We start from the raw sequence: 17526 nt of genomic DNA, 5'->3' as shown, positions 1-17526 counted from the left end.
TGCTGCAGGTTTCCTGGTTAATGGTTTTTGTTCATTCTTAAAATAAAGTGCAGGTTTCCGTTTTACATATTAAAGCAGGTGTTTTTCTTTATTTTGTCCTCATTTCAATAGATTCAAACCTCCAAAAACATTTCATGGCCTAGCTGGGACTTTTTGAGGAAGTCCTTCAGATTTTTAAGGGCAATGTTGGGCAAGTTGTTTTCTTTTGGCTTCAGCAAGTCACTTCCTGAAAGTTCTTTTCTTTTTTTTCCCAGACAAGGAGTCGATTTGAAGGCGCACGGTCAGAGGTATACGAGCTGATGAAAAGGACCAAGCAGGCGCCCCAGGAATACAGACAGACTAGTTCCATTAGTTGTGAAGGCTATCTTTATGTACAGGAAAAGCGTAAGGCTGTTTTTCTCCGAGAGTGACTTTTCAAACACTTTAGTAATAGACATAAAAAAATACAGAATCACCTGTTTGAAGCAGCTATGTGGGTGAAAACAATTTTTCTTTTCCTTAAATTTTTTTCAGGACCGCCTCCATTCGGCTCAAGCTGGGTCAAACGTTACTGCACATTTGTTAAAGAGCAGAAGATCTTACACATGGTGACTTTTGACCACAGATCAGGTGGAAAGATTGTAAGTAATCATAAAATCTGTGCTTTTCATTGTACATTCTAATTTTTTTGTTTTTTTTTAAAGTGCGTGAAATTAATTTTTTTTTAGGGAGAGACGGAGTCTGTCACACTAAAATCCTGTCTGCGTAAAACCACCGACACCTTGGACAGGAGATTCTGCTTAGAACTGGATATAACAGATCGGTACGTCAGTGCTGGTTCTGGTCTGTAAATGCTAGATTTACAGAAGGTAGTTGTAGTGTTAATGTGGGTTGTGTGTGTATATTGTTCTATCTTACTCAAACTCTATGCCCTGTTTGGATTTGTAGTGTTAATTAAAGAGCGGTACATGAGGTCACATATGCATTACTGCTTTCTTGAGTACATACGTCTGGTCCTAAATTGTTGTTTTGTTGTCTGAAAAGACGTTTGTTTAAGTTATAAACATGCAAATACTCTTATGCAGACCATTTTAATGTATGTTTTTTGAGACTAATGCTACGATTTTTGACCGTTTTTGGCCTAATGTGGATTTTTCTCTCCCCCCAGGCCCGGGACGGTGTTTACAGTGCAGGCCCTGTCTGAAGATGACTTCAAGTTTTGGATGCAGGCCATGGGTGGGAAGGAACCTGTGAGTCAGTTTCTACAGTGTCGTCATCTTAACACATATCCACTCACTTTTACTTTTTCTTTGTACCTTGGAGTGTCATGGTTACCTTTACATGTGTAAATGACTGTATTCAAAAACAGAGTTTAGGTTGGCGCTTTAAGAGGAGTAAAGACCTTTCTGTTGGAGATACATGATCTGCTTATTTGTGAGGTGCTTTTTTTTCTGTGCATTTTCTCTAGATGTACATGCCAACTTGTTTAGTAATTCTAACTCGATTCCGTAGTTGCTTGTCTGTTGTCCAGAACATACTTTCCCTCTCACAGCTGTGACCCCAAGAAGGAGGAAAGTGAAATGAAGCGTAAAAAATGAGTGGAGCCAGCTAAACGTTTTTTTTTTCTATCCTTTTATCAGACTGGAGGCTATCTCGGGAGGACTCTTTCAAAAGAAAGAGGAAGTACGTTTCAAGCTGATATCCATTTTTGTCATCGATAATAGTGTGTTAAAACGAATTTTACAAAATTCCAAATTGCATTGACTTCCTGAACGCTTCCTTTTGTCTTCTGTCTCTGTGTGCAGTCGACGCCCAGTTGGATGATGTGGGCTTGAATTTTGTGAAGAATTCTATCAGTGCGATTGAAGTGCGAGGTACAGAGATCTTTTACCATCCCTTCATGATAAGGTGCCTCTTTTGAACACAAGAGGGCAGACATTTTCCAGTCTTGAGACCAAGGGTGCATGAGCTGAAGTCCTGCTCTGTAGGCAAACAAATGCATTTCATTCTGTTGCACTAATGTTGTAATGATGTACCTTCCATGGCCACACAGTTATCTGACTTCATTTTTATGAAGAAGTTGTCTTACTCTCTGGTATTTTTTTCATTGTGACTATTTTTGAGGAATGCAGAATTTGGCTGTAAACACAAATTATTGATTTAAAAAAATAGCTTTTGCCACTTTTCCGTATGTGGTTTAATAATATAATTTGTCTTTATTAGGAATTAATGACCAAGGCCTGTACAGAATTGGGGGGGTGAGCTCCAAAGTTCAAAAGCTTCTATCATTAATGATCGGTAAGTTTTTGTTTTTTGTTTAAGTGTCTTTAAATATAAATGCTTATAGAGAACATTCATGACAAAACCCTCATTAAACTGAGTGGCGTGCTGGTTGAAACTTGTTTGCTCTTAAATACCCATTCTGATGAAAGCGGTGTTTTGGATTTTTTTACATGTTCTTGTGGCATCTTTCTGATGATGGAAGACATATGTGAAGAAAATTCCACTTAAAATTGCCTTTCTGAGTATTTATTTATTTAAATTGTTGTTAATCAGGAGCTCACATCTGGCTAACATCACATCTGGCTCAATACTATAGCTGGATTGCTCCAATATTGCTCACCATTTTTTGTTGCACCACTAATAATAGGTTGGGGGGTATGAGGGGCTGTAAGCTAGCAAGAGAGAGGGTAAACATATGGATGATGGGAAATTGTGGCAGGCTTTCTCCGAACCAACAGTCCCGCTCATAACTCACAAGTTAATTACTAATGAACTTCTGCCGCTTTGCTGAGACTATGTCCGAGAAAGCGACAGAGACTTTTTATTCTGGCTAAAAATGGCATAATCAAAATTAAAAGACTACTGTGAATGCTTTGAAAATTGATAAAAGATGATTGGAGTGAGACTTTAATAAGCTGGAACTGGGGTGTCCTTTAAAATGGAGTGAAAAGACTCACCCTATCTTCATCAGGCCTTTCTAAAGTACAAGTGGCAGTGAAAATATCTGCCTGGATTTCATTCCCATCAATCTTCATCCTCCAGATGACCAGACCGTGCCTGTTTAATTCGCATTCCGATCTTTTTTTGAGTTTTACCTCATCATAAGAGCACTAAGACAGGCTCTCTTGCGCTCATTTCAGGCGCTCTCTGTCAGTTGCCTCTCTCAATTTCCTTTATGCCTCTCTCTTGCCTTGATTCCCTTTCACTAAACTCCTTTTCCTACACAGCTTGCCCTGTGTCCTTTCCGCAGCTCTGTCTGCTGCATGGTTTCCTGCTGTCTCCAGCAGACACCGGCTCACTTTCAGCTCTGTGTTCAGAATGACAACGAACTCAGGCAGCCGCCAGCCTGTCTCAGTCTCTCCCCCCCCCCTCAAACCTTCCCACCTCCCAACCTGCCGACTAACGCTGTGGAGCCCTTCAACGCAGGGTGGCAAGACTTCAATAAGTTTATCTTTTTTTAGAGTTTGAAAATACTTTCAAAAGTTTTCATATAGAATTATAAATAAAGAAGGAAAACTAAAAGTGACGTTTGCCCCAAAAATATTTGCGAGTATCTACAACATGACTTGTTTTCTTATTTCTAGATTTAGTTTTTTAAAATTAAATTCAGAATTATAAATATTTGCAGTAGTTTGCAGCAAGTGGGTTAAATAAAGTTTGAAATCGGAGTGAAATCAGACTTCGAAAGACTCCACTATGCAGTTTTACTTGGCAAACAGCACCCAATAAGCAAGGACACAGAGATAAGAACTCTCCTTTGATATTAAAGTACAAAGAAATAAAGAGGTAAGTATTAAATGACAGCATCACAGCAAGATGTCTGTAATAGAGAGTTGTTTGTTTTCCAGACAATAAAAGCAGCTTAAGTTAAGGTTTTAGATATTACTGTAGCAAAGGATCATTTTGAGGATATTACAAAAAGAGAAAAAAATCTGATTCATCATTTTTTTTATGACTAATTGATCAAATATAACATTAACTGATGGATTATCCTGTATTTATGCAGTAAACGATCTGAGAGTTCAAAATTGAGGTTACTTCCTCCTCTGTAAAGTAGCATCTGTTTGAACAGCACCTTGATGTAAGGCCTATTAACTTTAGAGAGTTCACCCAACTTGAAAAAAAAAGAAAACATTTTTCCACTTTTATATATTTCTCACAGTGTTCCCGAAAGACTGAAGTTTTTAATCTTGAAAGCCATCTGCTAACGTGGCCTCTGGACTGATGCTTTCCAAGCTGAGCCTCAGGGAGTCCTTCTGTTCAGGCTGGGGAAGAAAAAAAAACTTCAGCTAATTGTTAGAATATTGCAAATAAATCCAATATTCCCCATAAATCCAGTGCCAGACTTATCTTTGGCCAGGATTCTTGCTAAGCTTTTGTCAGGTAGCTGGAACGAAGGACAAGGCTTGAATGTGGAGGATGGGATGCTGATTGGGCTGCAGAGTGGTCACAGGTGAAACAAATTGCAACTGTTTATAGTTGAGAAAAAAACTAAAGTCCTAGCTAGATTGTAGTTTTTGCTTAATCTTATCTTATGTCTTTAATATTTATCTAAAATCAAGGAGGCTGGATAATTTACCAAGCCTCTTATTTTGAAATTTGTAAATCGTAATTTGTAAAAGAAAAATTCAGTGCATGCATAGAAATGCCAATAAAACTTCACAAAATCAGCTCATAGTCTATCATGTTCACATGCTTTACATGTCAGGCAGGTTTATGACAACGTTCAACTAATACATTAGAAACAATTATGAGAAATAAATGTACATCAGATTCACAGAATAAAGGGAACTTTTTTATTTTATTTTGAAAGTACTGAATTGAGTGTGTCATACAGATGAACCTAAAAAAGTTGATCTTTATTTTCAAGACTTTCTGACAGTGGCTCTTAGAGAGTTACTTTCTGGTTGGTTAAATAAAAGAAAGATACTCTATTAAGAGACAATTTGTCACTGTTAATGATAACATCAAGCTGATCCCTGGAACACTCCACATTCTCTGTAAGTTGTTAGAGATCACTAAAGATCTCTGAATCTGCAGCATAACACCCCCTCGGAGTCTCAGTGGAGTTAGTTCAGTAGCCGGGGATTAATTAAACTTTTAATGAGTGTAGGACCAGCAGCTCTCCACAGAAGCGTCAGCTTTCCTTCCACATCTGCAGGGACTACACTCAGCTCCAAGGCTTGTAACATGCTTTTATCCCTATATGGGTAATTCACAGTTACATATTTATTTTTATACATTCACACACTATCTTGCAACACACTTTTGGTTGCTGTGCAAAGATGTGTGTGAAAAAGTTGTTGCCGTCTTCTTACAATCGGTCAATATTGTATTTTTTAGTGAATTGTTGATTGCCTCCTTTAGATGAGAAGAGCAAAGAAGTGGATCTTTCCGCCAGTGAAGACTGGGATATTAAGACAATAACAAGTGCGCTGAAGCTTTATTTGAGGTAAGATTAAACTTAAGTCAATATGCTCAGTCTGCTATGATAAACCTTTTGCAAGGTAGTAATCTCTAAAGTCATGGCAGCATTATTCTAAACTTGTCAATTTGCTGAAATAGTCGTTTATAATGTTTTTTTTAATTGCATTTTATTTTTAAGAACTAAGGGAAACTTTCTGGTTCAGCCCAAAGAAGTCAATAATTCTTTGTGACAGTGAACTCTGGAAGAATTCTAACTTTATTTTGACTGGTTTGCAGGAGTCCTGCAGAAGGCAAATCTTACCTTTTATGTGCAAAATAGTTAAAGAAACATTCAAAACATTTGTTGGTGCTTTAAGAAATTTGATTTTGAATTGGATTTATGAAGCAGAACACCAAACTTTCTTATAATTCAAACATATCTAGCTTTCGAAGCAACAACTTTTTTATTTATTTATAACGTCATCTAAGTATTTTTCCAAGCTACAATGGCTACTAATTTATTTATTATTAGCTTATATGAAAATTATTACCTGCTGCAATAAGTTTAGGCTTATTGGAAGTCAGGTTGTTTCAAGCACAATACATTTTGTAAAATGGGAAATATTCTCATTCATCACGTAATAAACATAAATGGAATGAGCTGTTATTATTCTGTATATCTTGTATCATGAAAACCAGTTACACAGGTATGCATGTGGGTCACCAGCTGGAGACAGAAGCGTCTCACATAGACACTGATTTCTCCTTTAAGAACAAGATAAGATCAACGTCTAGACTACTCAGTTTTATCAGACAACAGTTTAAATAGCTGCACGTTCAGTTTTGGTTTTATTTTTACTCTTAAGCTCCTTGTGAACTAAATAAAAAATCAGTTTTTCCAGTCTTATTGACTGTACTGTATTAAGTTGCTTTTCAAATTTAGCTAATGTCTCTCTAGTGAAGTTCAAATTAAGTTTGCACTGTTTTTAGAAGTTGTCCAACTTCATCCAAAGCCCTTTTCGAAATTTGCATATAGTGATTTATATTGCTGTTTAAAATGTTTATTTTTTTTATTTTATCAGTTTGAAATAAATAAATATAAATAATAAAGTAAATGGTTTAAATGAAAAATGTTAGTTGTATACTTATTATCTCCCTTAGGTTGGTTTTAGTATTTTTACTGTCATTTTCTTTGATTGGTTAGATTTCCTCACTGGGTAGAAGTTTGCGCCTTTGAAGTGACAGACTTTTATTTTGAAACAAGAGTACAAGATGTTTGTTGAAACGATTTTAAGGATAATGGATCTCTTTCAGTTTGTCACATTTGGGAAGTTTCTCTTTTACCGTCGTTGATTTTGAGAAATTATTGTATTCCTAATAAATGTTGAAAGCGCCATCCAGTTTTTTAATGAAAGGAAGGAAATGTTTCAAATATTGTCTCAATATAGTGCAACTGTAAGAGTTAAAATAATGTTAAAGCTTAATAACTTGTGTTAGCATTTACGTTTAGTTATCAAAATGTCGGTATTATATCATTTAATTTGCTTGCAAAAATAAAGCAACGTCAAATGTGTTTCTCTGAGTCTTCTGGTCCCCGTCCAGCTGAGAGTACCTACATTTGAACTTGGTTGTCTGGACACATGCACGCTCTGATTCCTAACTCCGTGCTGATCACATTAATCATTGTTTTGAACAGGCCAGCTATTTCTTGCTCCCTCAGCTCACTCCAGACCTCCGTTTACCCCCTATTTATGCTTCTTTTCTCTCTTTGAAGGAGCCTGCCAGAGCCTCTGATGACCTATGGACTTTACAAGGAGTTCATCAGCCTTGCGAGTAAGTTGGTCTTCCTCGTGTGCCCGCTCTTCCTCACTGAGCAGAACTGCAGTTCATTTTTTTCTGTGCAGCTAAAGTTTATGTTAGATACAATTATTTGTACATAACATTAGAAGAAGCTTAAACTTTAACAGTTATTTTTTATTTCATTTTTCCCAATTTTTTGTTCAAAAGAAAATTTTGTTGACATAAAATGATGGTGTAAAAATACGGTTTTCCACAATTTACCACTTCATATAATATTTTCTTTAAATATTTAATCTTGTGACTGTCATTTTCTGTGGTGAAATTCAGCTTTCCATTTTATTTTGTTGGACTTCCCCTTTATATAACAGCGCTGCAGATACTAGACATTCAAATAGAAGCCAGTGTTGCTCGTGTCCATTTTTGAATGTACTCCGTTCTTGTTTAAACTGTCTACTAAATATATGGCTTAATAAGTCATTACCAATTTGGCATGGAAACCATCCAGTAACCTTCAACAACACAAAAGGCATCGTGTGTTTTCTTGCTTTTTTTTTTTCCACCCACAGGGGAAAAAATTGTATGAAATGCTTTTAAAGCCAGCTGAACTTGAATCTTATTACAACAACTGCTATAATTGGATCAGGTTTGACATTTTTATCAGGCATGTGCAATGCCCCTCACAAGGATGAGGTGGGGGGTAGGGGGTGGATTAGCAATGGATATATTTTTTCTGATAGATGACAACATCCATAAGCAGCATTTTGAACGTTTAAATCCATGTCGTTCCCATAGTAATGATATTTTGTGTGTCTGTGTTTGTTGGCGTGTGGGCGGTCAGATGCCCATGTGTGAGGAAACGTTTAAGGGTGGATTTAGGAGGTTTTAACACAACCCTTTTATACCATAGAAACAGTAGCGTAAAACTGCCAGCATAGTAGGCCCTCCTGCCAAGTCTTCAGCGCTTATATCACCTTCGCACCTTTTCTTCGTTTATTCCAGCAGAAATTTCGTTTTTTCCCCAAATCCGTTTTAGCTCAAGGTGATCACATTCCATGACTGTGTCTTTAAAGGAGACTTTTGCTCAGTTTTTCGTTTTTTTTTTACCTACTTGGAAATAATTTTAATGAACTTTTGAAGCATTATTTATGATGTCGTCACTAAACTTCCACTCCAATTAAAATTGTGTTTTGTTTTTTTTTAGTGGCCTTTTTCTCATGATATATGACATAATGCAATTCTAAGTATAATTTTTTCTAATTAAGTGACTACGACAAGCCACAAGCTCCCTCCCCCGCTACATTCTGATGCATCTGCTTGTACACATCCATGGACGTCTTTGTTTTCTGTCTCAAAACTGAACGGCTGGTTGGCTCCAACATTGCTCACCATTTTTGTTGCACCGGTAACGTTAGGTTGGAGTTGTAAGCGGCTGTAAGCTAGCAGGAGAGAATGTAAACAGATGGATGAAGGGGAAGGGAGCGGGCTTACGCTGTGCCAGCAGTCCCGCCCACAATTCAGAGGTGAATTTCTAATGAACTTCTCCTCTGGAGATACTATGTCCTAGAAAATGACACAGGTTTTTGGTTAGAAACGGCATAATCCAAAACCACTGGGAACAATTTTACAGTAGATCAAAAGAGGATCAGAGTTGGACTTTTAATGAATAAAATATGATCTTTGCTGTGAAGAGTGTTGGGAACTCCTTGTAATCTCTTGTACACGACTCTTTCTAAACAGAGGGGGACAGTCCTGAGTCTCGCATCCAAGCCGTCCACTGCTTGATTCACAAGCTCCCAGAGAGAAATCGACAAGTCCTCGGGCTGCTTATGAAGCATCTGGCCAAGTGAGTGGTCATAGTTCGCAGAGTCTCCACCTCCTGTCTCTCTCAGCTCTCTTCCTGCTCCTTGTGTCTGTCTCCTCATTCTCACTCCACATGCTTTTTTCTCTCCATTTCCTTCACTCCTACTCTCTTCACTCCCCCTTCCCTGCTGTCACTCCATCTCCTCTCCGTCTACTCTCCGACTGCTGGGTATGACAATTTATGCTGCTCATGCCTAACATTTTTTTTTCCTTTCTAACTTTCTCTGGAATCTTGCAGACATAAACACAGGTTAATATTGTTATAGTTATTAGGGAGAGCAGCTATGCATGTGAAGCACCAGATCTTTGTGCTGCCAGACCGTTGGGTCACATCAACTGTTCCTACAGCACTGGATACACCCATGTGCCTCACTCCTTTCTACAATTTGAGCTAGAAGAAATAATATTAGCTAACATTACAAGCTTTAACCTCAGCTATCTTTTATAAACTAAATATGAGCAAATTGAAGATAAGTAAATAATCCCCTCTCCCTTGGGCGCTGTAAGTCTGCTGGAGCTTCTATCATAGAAAACCACAGCAGAATCAAGCGCTGGTAAAAAAGACAGCGCTATTGAAATTGAATTTGGATTATCCGGCGTGAAATTCTCCAGACTGGGAAGTGGAATATTTTTCTGAAGTTGGCATGTGTGCATGTCCTGCAGGGGAAGGAAGTGAAGCCAGAATTTCACACTTCTATCTGAAATGGTTATAAATGAGAGTTGTCACCAATATTTTTTTTTGTCTTTTGAGGTATCCTTTGAAGCTATTTAAGTGATGGGTTGTATATCCTCACATTTTAAACTTGGAGTCAGTTGGTGTGTCCAGATGGCAACAGAAAATAATTATTTTCACTGCTTTTTTGACTACCTATGATTAAATAGGATGCACCAAAGATCCCCAAATTGTAAAATGCATAAGAGAGAATTCTGTAGTTTCAGTTAGCAGTAACTCACATGAATATTTTAATGAGCAGCGGAGCAGCAAGCTGCTGCTCAGTAAGGAGCAACTGAAATATATGTTTTAAGGATTTAAACTTGTCCTCTCACATTTATGGAATTCATCTTTCAGGTATCAATATGCATTTATGTGCTGTTAACCTGAGCAGAGGCATGCTGCTGTTTCACTTTCAGATTTAAGGAGACTCATCCACCACAGATTCAATGAAGCAGCTTTAGCCAGTCGTCCTGTGATTCTTCAGTTGTGCTATCTGGCTGAAAAAAATAATCCTAATACGTTGTTTTTTGTGTCAGTGTGGCAGCGCACAGCAAGCAGAATCTGATGACTGTGGCCAACCTGGGTGTGGTGTTTGGTCCGACATTGATGAGGCCGCAGGAGGAGACGGTCGCTGCCATCATGGATCTAAAGTTCCAAAACATTGTGGTTGAAATCCTCATGGAACACCATGAAAAGGTAGCTTTCAGATTCATGTCTAGCTGTGTGGACCAGAAAGTTTTCCATGTTTATGAAAAGAGCATAAAAAAACAAATGAATTTGCTTTGTTACTCAATCTTGTCACTCAAACTTGTACAAAAAAGAAAAGTTTGCACTTTCTTTCATCCACTTGGTTTAGTGAGGTCTTATTGAGCATTTTTAACAAGCATCCTATTAAAATAACCATTATACGTATTCATTTGCTCATCAAAGATTTGTTTAATTTGACAAAATATTAAATCACATGAACAGACAATAAATTGGATAAACAGTTTATTCGGCATCACTTTAATTTTTACCTATACTGGTGACCTACAAATGTTTGATTCTAAAGCATGAAAAACATGCACTCACACCCCAAAAAAATGTTGGCAAATCTTGTTTTTTTTCTTTTCAAATGGTAATTTTTTGTTTAAATTATAAATTTGTTCCTCGTGAATCATATGCATATGAATAAAGGTATGTTTCTGCATCACATTTATTTATGTTTGTTTGTTTACAAAATCATGAAAAGTCAGAATTTTAAAATGAATTTTAAAAGTTCTTCACTTTTTGTTTAAAGTTTAAGCAAGAGATCTGACAACTTTTGCAGGAGTTTTCAATATTGCCTGTAGGGGGAGCCCTAATGACTGTTTTAGACACTAAATGTTCTTTTTGGGAGTGTTTACCAGACAATTATGATCGGTTTCCTTTACTTGGATGGTTTGCTTCCTGGCTGAATTCACACATTTTAGGTATGAGATGTTTAACAACATGGAATCATGTAATCTCCTTAGATTCCATTAATCTGTGTCAGCCTTTAAGCAAGGAGGAAAATGCCCAAGAATAGGTTTTTCTAAGCTGGTTGGAGAAGCATGTGAGGTTAGGAAACCAGTCACTTTTCTTTTTTTTTTACCTCTCAGGTTTGTTAAATCAAAGGTGATGTGAATAAAATCTGCTACCAGGCTCATAACTGCAGAGCAGATTAAATCCATCACCGGTATATTTGTAAAGCGCTAAAACAACAGCAAGCAGCCCCGTGTTTGCCTCAAGACTCCAAGACTACCCAGAGGCATCCAACACCTGCAGGGTGATGAAGGATGTGGAGGCAGAATGCAGCAAAAGCATTTTGGAAAGTACAGCATGTTAGTGCCGAGGAAAGGCTGAGCAGACAGACAAGACTTTAACTTTCCTCACATCTGACTCTCACTCCAGACTGTTGCTACCTCCAGACACCAACAGTGGGCCCTGCTTTACATTCACCTCCATCTGCAGAGCCAGGCAGCAGAAACTCTCAGCCATATCAGATTTCTCACTTTTTCTATCTGCTTCAAACTTTCTCTGGTACAGGCCTCCCTCCTCTGTGCCTCCTTCTCCTGTTCACGCTCTCGCACTTTCTCTGCCACTTTCTCTCCGCTTCCCCCCTCCCTCCATCCTCCACTCTTCTGTGATACTTTTCCGAGGCTCTGCTGAGACTTCCTCTCTTTCTGAATCCCTATTCTCTTTCAACTCCACATCTAAAGTTTGTGTGTAAACACGGCCCAGTGTAAACAGGCTTCACCAGTTAGCCAGCCCTTTTCAAGTCGAAGCCCTGTTTATTTACCCCCCACACACACACACACACACACATCTTCATGTGAGTAGGTCAGCTTCTCAAAAAAGCAAATGTCACAGTCATTTTTAAACTGGATGGAGTTGTGTTGTGTGCGTTTCGGCTTTTCTTTGGTTCCTTTTTCCAGGACCAGCACAAACAAAATCCCTCTTAGAAAATTTTTTTGGAGCGCTTTATTATTTTTAACACATACATTTAACACATATTTCATGCTTATTTTTGCAGTTAAATACTGTACTAGAAGTCTGTATATCATGAGCAGATCACAACATTTTATTGCAGTAAAGCGCAGCAGAAGATGGCACTACTGTAAGCAGACAATGGACAAAAACAGTTAGGTGAAGTTAACAATATGTCCAAGCTCAATAAGTTTTAATTAACATTTAAAACTGAGAATATGTGTCTCTATTTTTTTTTTCCTAACTCAAACAATGACCTTCAAAAACATTTCAGAAGCAAAAAGAACAGTTTTTTTGTTTCTTTTTAATGATATTTGACAGAGAGACGGCAGTGAGGCGGCTGCTAATGGACCGTCTACAAAGTGCAAGCCCTTAGAAAAAAGTTATTTAAAAAAGAATAAATGCATTATCTCTCAAAAACAACAAAAACTAATAAATGGTTACATTGATAAGAGCTAATCATGAATACCGGTACTCCTCATCAATGATTTAAAAAAAAGCCATCATGAATTTATAATAATTTTTAATGGAGACATGAATCACACGTGATCAAAAATGTGCAATTGTTCTGAAGATACTAACATGTCAGTCACTGAAATTTCTCCCATGACTAATTATCAGCTATTTTTACTAGTTAACTATTTTTTCTAGTTGATTGTTGTACCACTTTTGCTTGATTGGTCCAGCTACTTCACAGAAGTGCATAAAGTGTTAAATAATAAAAGAAGGTAATAAAATAAAAAATCTGGAAATATCTGGATCTGTTCATTGAATTTGATCATTTTATAAATGTGCTACAAAAGTATCAGATCAGGACTCGGGATCAGCAAAAACTTAAAAGCAAAGGATTTGGAATCAGATTTGGGCCAAAGAAATCTGATGGTGACACCCTAAATACTGCAAAGACTTTTTGTGCTGCAACTTTAGGACTATCTGGCCTTTTTCTGCTGTGTACTTAACGCAAATGTGTTTTCAGATTTTTACAGATGCTCCCGAGTTAAGTTCCCCTGGCTCTGATGCACCCGTAGCCTCTGCTCCCACAAGACAGTCCAAGAAAGTGAGTCGACAGAGCCGCCCCTTGGCTGTCTACAACCCTCAAGTCCTTGACATTCAGAATGGTAAGACACTTGGCATGTGTAACCTTTTTCGCATGGGATCAGAATTTATACTCAACGTATGTGTTGCAACTCAACAGATTTCAGTGCTGGGAATAAAGTTTTCATACTTGGCTTTCATGCTTGACCTAAAAATAATTGCGCTTTTTCACAATTGCACATCTTCAGGGGCTTCATCAGTGGGTGAGCAGCAACAGGGAGCAGTGACAGTTCTTAGACGTACAAACTAGGTTTAGTGAGTGCATCCCTGCTGTTGCTCTCTGACTGCATTTGCTTTGATCCTGAAGATAATCCACCAATTCGCCTTTAAATATACACTTCCAGGTGAAAAACTTTCAAATATGAATTTCCATCAATACATCTAGGACACACACTGCAATAATTAATGTAATATATTGGATGAATATTTAAATATACTGAAAAATATGGATTTTTTCAATCCTCCTCCCTTACAGCACACGCTTCAAGATGACAATTCTAAGATTCATCAGACTCATTTTGTCCAAGTGTGCTTCAGAATGCATGAGGCATCATTTTCACAGCTAGCTTGCCCAGCACAGACTCCAGACCTTAACCCCACACTCAAAATCTGTGCAAGTGCCGGAGAAGCCTTTTTTATTATCAGTTCATCTGGGTGATAAACGAGTGCAGCTCTGTTCACTTTGGGACACTTTCCCTTGAGCTTTTAAAAAAATTCGTGCAACATGTAAGGCTAAAGGTAGCCCAATAAAATATCACAGAAGTTTAATTGAGTTTTTATGGCCATGCAGTTCATATACACTGCAAAAACAGGCCCCCTAGAAATAAGTCAAAATGACTTACCTCATTAGCCAATTTATTTTAAATATTCAAAAAAGAAATCTGCCAATGGAGTAAGAAAAATGGTCTTTCCAAGAATTGTTAAAAAAGGTCTAATTTTACAGCTATATAGGTATATATGATTAGCCTTCTCACTAATGAATTTAAACAAAATCTAAAAACAATGATCTGCAACTGGTGTCTTTTTGTGGTTTTTGTTGATCTAAATAAAGTTTAAAGACATTTTAAAACTAATTCACATATATTTTATTTTCAGTTATAAATGAGCAAATCCACCATTTCTACTGATTAACTGACATTCATTTTTATTGAAAACAGTCCTAAAAGATGCAGTAAAAAGGGGGAAAAATAGGCAGACCACAAAGCTTACATTCCATCTGAACTTTTTTTTAAATCTACCTACCATTTTTTACTTTTTCTTTGGGCTCTATGATCACTTACTTGTCTACACGTGAAACACTGAGCTCCATCGCTTCCTCTTTTTCAAGAGCTCCTGCGGTCCTTTTTTTCTGAGGGGCACTGATGAAATGGAAGTCCATAAGACGCTCTCACATCAGATCGCCTGATACGTTGACCTGAAATCTAACTAACAACAATTTCTGATCTATGCTGTTAAATCCTTTTCACTCTAGAATGCCAAAAGTCTAAATCTGCTTAGCAGATTGCCTCCCTTTGTCTCCTCTGCACCAGCTTTTACTGCAGTGTGGTTTAATATCAGGGGATGAAAAGCATAATCCTACTTTTTTTTTTTAACCTTTGTCTCTTTTGTAAGGGTCCCACATCATGAGGGCAAGAGCAAATTTTAGGATGTGAAAGCAGCAGAGTGGAGTTGGGATGTGTGGAAAATGACTGGCTTCTCATGCAGATGCTGCGGTTGTGTTTTTCACATATATATATATATATATATATATATATATATATATATATATATATATATATATATATATATATATATATATATATATATATATATATATATATATATATATATATATATATATATATATATATATATATATATATATATATATATATATATATATATATATATATGACAATGACGGGCAATTAACATCACCCAGTGAGGGTCCTTGGGCAAGACCCTTAACGCTACCGCCTACCTCACAACATGAGAGACAATGAACCACATGTCATGCCGGCTCAGACGTCGCCCGGCTAAACAAGGTCTGCGTCAGGTGCTGAGGGACCAGAGCACCCTGATGGAAAGTGGGCTACTGGAACAAGACGGAAATGGACTAGATGTGAGAACAAGGTTCTGTTAGAATGCTACTACTCAAGTAATCCCACCCAGAGGGGTTACATGCAGAGAATGTGGAATGAATGGATGCTTCGAAATCCACAATCAGGGCTAACTGCCAAACAACTGGTAGCCCAGTGCTCTAACATCCACAAACGGCAACTCCTATCACAACTTGAGATTGAAGCAATACAATACAATGCCACGGGAGAGCCAGAACAACAGGTCAGAGAGGAGGTTATACCACACTCCCACCCTGAGATTGGGTACACAGCCCCAACAACCACAATTACACTGAGCGAGGCAGCAACTGACCTGAAAGACAAGATCATGTCTACAATGAACACTAGGCAACCCCGACACCAGCTACAACGGTTAAGTGATGTACCGCCTGAAAGTCTACTGGAAACTGTGAATGAAGCATTGAGGGCAATTCCTACCACAACCATCACAGAAACCAATGAACTGGTTTACACTTCAGCAGCAGTGATCCTTGAGATGCTTGGCTATAAGAGCAACCATGGAAGAAAACAGTACCCACCATGGAAGCAACGGTTAGAGGCCAAAATCAAGGCAACTCGGAATGATGTGAGTAAGCTGACAGAGGCTCAAAGAGGTACAATGAGAAAGCAATTACCTAAGAGATACAGCCAGATGTCCATACCTGAAGCACTGGAAACTGCCAAACAAAGGCTCCTAGCCTTGAGCAGCCGCCTAAAGAGGTACACAAGAGACAATGAAGCCAGACGTATAAACAGGCTCTTCGCAACTCAACCTGCAAAAGTGTACGCTCAGGGTCAAAACAGCCGAGCAGACCCACCAAGGCTGGAAACTGAACAGTACTGGAAAAGTATATGGGAGAAAGAGACAGCACATAACAGCAATGTCCAGTGGCTGGTCTCTCTGAGAGAAGAACATAGCAACCTCCCTGAACAGAATCAAGTAACCATCACAGTGGCTGACATCCAAGAAAGAGTCTCAGGTATGAAGAACTGGACAGCACCGGGCCCTGACATGATACATGCCTACTGGCTAAAGAAGCTTACCGCACTCCACGAGCGCCTGGCAGCACAAATGAACCAGCTGCTTAGAGATGGGACTCACCCCGAATGGCTAACGGAAGGGCGAACGATCCTGATCCAGAAGGATCCCTCAAAGGGTGCAGTCCCATCCAACTACCGGCCAATAACCTGTCTGTCCACAACATGGAAGCTCATGTCAGGCATCATTGCAACCAAGATAAACAGGCACATGGATCAATTCATGAGTAACACACAGAAGGGCATTGGTAGAGACTCCAGAGGAGCCAAACACCAACTCCTGGTCGACAGAACAGTCGCCCAAGACTGCAAGTCACGACACACCAACCTGTACACAGCCTGGATTGATTACAAGAAGGCCTATGACTCAATGCCACACACATGGATCACTGAATGCTTGGAGCTGTACAACATCAACAGGACTCTAAGAGCCTTCATAGGAAATTCGATGAAGCTGTGGAAAACCACCCTTGAAGCCAATGGGAAGCCACTTGCACAAGTGTCCATCAAATGTGGGATATACCAAGGTGATGCTCTGTCCCCACTGCTGTTCTGCATAGGTCTGAACCCCCTCAGCCAAATAATCAACAAGACTGGCTATGGATACCGACTCAGAAATGGGGCCAACATCAGTCACCTCCTATACATGATGACATCAAGCTATATGCTAAGAGGGAGCGTGACATTGACTCCCTGATCCACACCACCAATATCTACAGTACTGACATTGGGATGTCATTCGGGCTCGAGAAATGCAGCCGGATGGTGACAAAGAGAGGCAAAGTAGTCCACACAGGAGGGGTCTCACTCCCAGAAGGAACAATAACAGACATCGAGGACAGTTACAAGTACCTTGGAATTCCCCAGGCAAATGGCAACCTGGAGCAGGCAACAAGGAAAGCTGCAACAGCTAAATACCTCCAACGAGTAAGGCAAGTCCTGAGAAGCCAGCTCAATGGCAAAAATAAGACCCGGGCAATAAACAGCTACGCACTGCCAGTTATCAGATACCCTGCAGGAATAATAAGATGGCCAAAGGAAGAG

General features: G+C 38.7%; 1 protein-coding gene across 1 annotated transcript in view; it reads left to right on the top strand.

The window, feature by feature from the left end:
- LOC101174324 (rho GTPase-activating protein 10) overlaps nucleotides 1–17526 on the top strand; it is a 48977-nt gene that overhangs the window by 17140 nt on the left and 14311 nt on the right. Inside the window, exons 8-19 of the mRNA XM_023957652.2 lie at nucleotides 255–384; nucleotides 514–620; nucleotides 708–802; nucleotides 1148–1229; nucleotides 1620–1662; nucleotides 1785–1853; nucleotides 2203–2277; nucleotides 5350–5434; nucleotides 7163–7221; nucleotides 8926–9031; nucleotides 10300–10459; nucleotides 13227–13368. Coding sequence (XP_023813420.2) covers nucleotides 255–384; nucleotides 514–620; nucleotides 708–802; nucleotides 1148–1229; nucleotides 1620–1662; nucleotides 1785–1853; nucleotides 2203–2277; nucleotides 5350–5434; nucleotides 7163–7221; nucleotides 8926–9031; nucleotides 10300–10459; nucleotides 13227–13368 — 1153 coding nt within the window. The remainder of the gene's footprint in view (nucleotides 1–254; nucleotides 385–513; nucleotides 621–707; nucleotides 803–1147; nucleotides 1230–1619; nucleotides 1663–1784; nucleotides 1854–2202; nucleotides 2278–5349; nucleotides 5435–7162; nucleotides 7222–8925; nucleotides 9032–10299; nucleotides 10460–13226; nucleotides 13369–17526) is intronic.

The sequence above is a fragment of the Oryzias latipes genome (genome assembly GCF_053564925.1).
Source record: "Oryzias latipes strain Hd-rR chromosome 1 unlocalized genomic scaffold, Olatipes_Hd-rR_3.1 chr1_Y".
Lineage (NCBI taxonomy): Eukaryota > Metazoa > Chordata > Actinopteri > Beloniformes > Adrianichthyidae > Oryzias > Oryzias latipes.
Note: the sequence above shows the minus strand (reverse complement) of the source record. Positions and strands in the feature narration are given on the sequence as shown.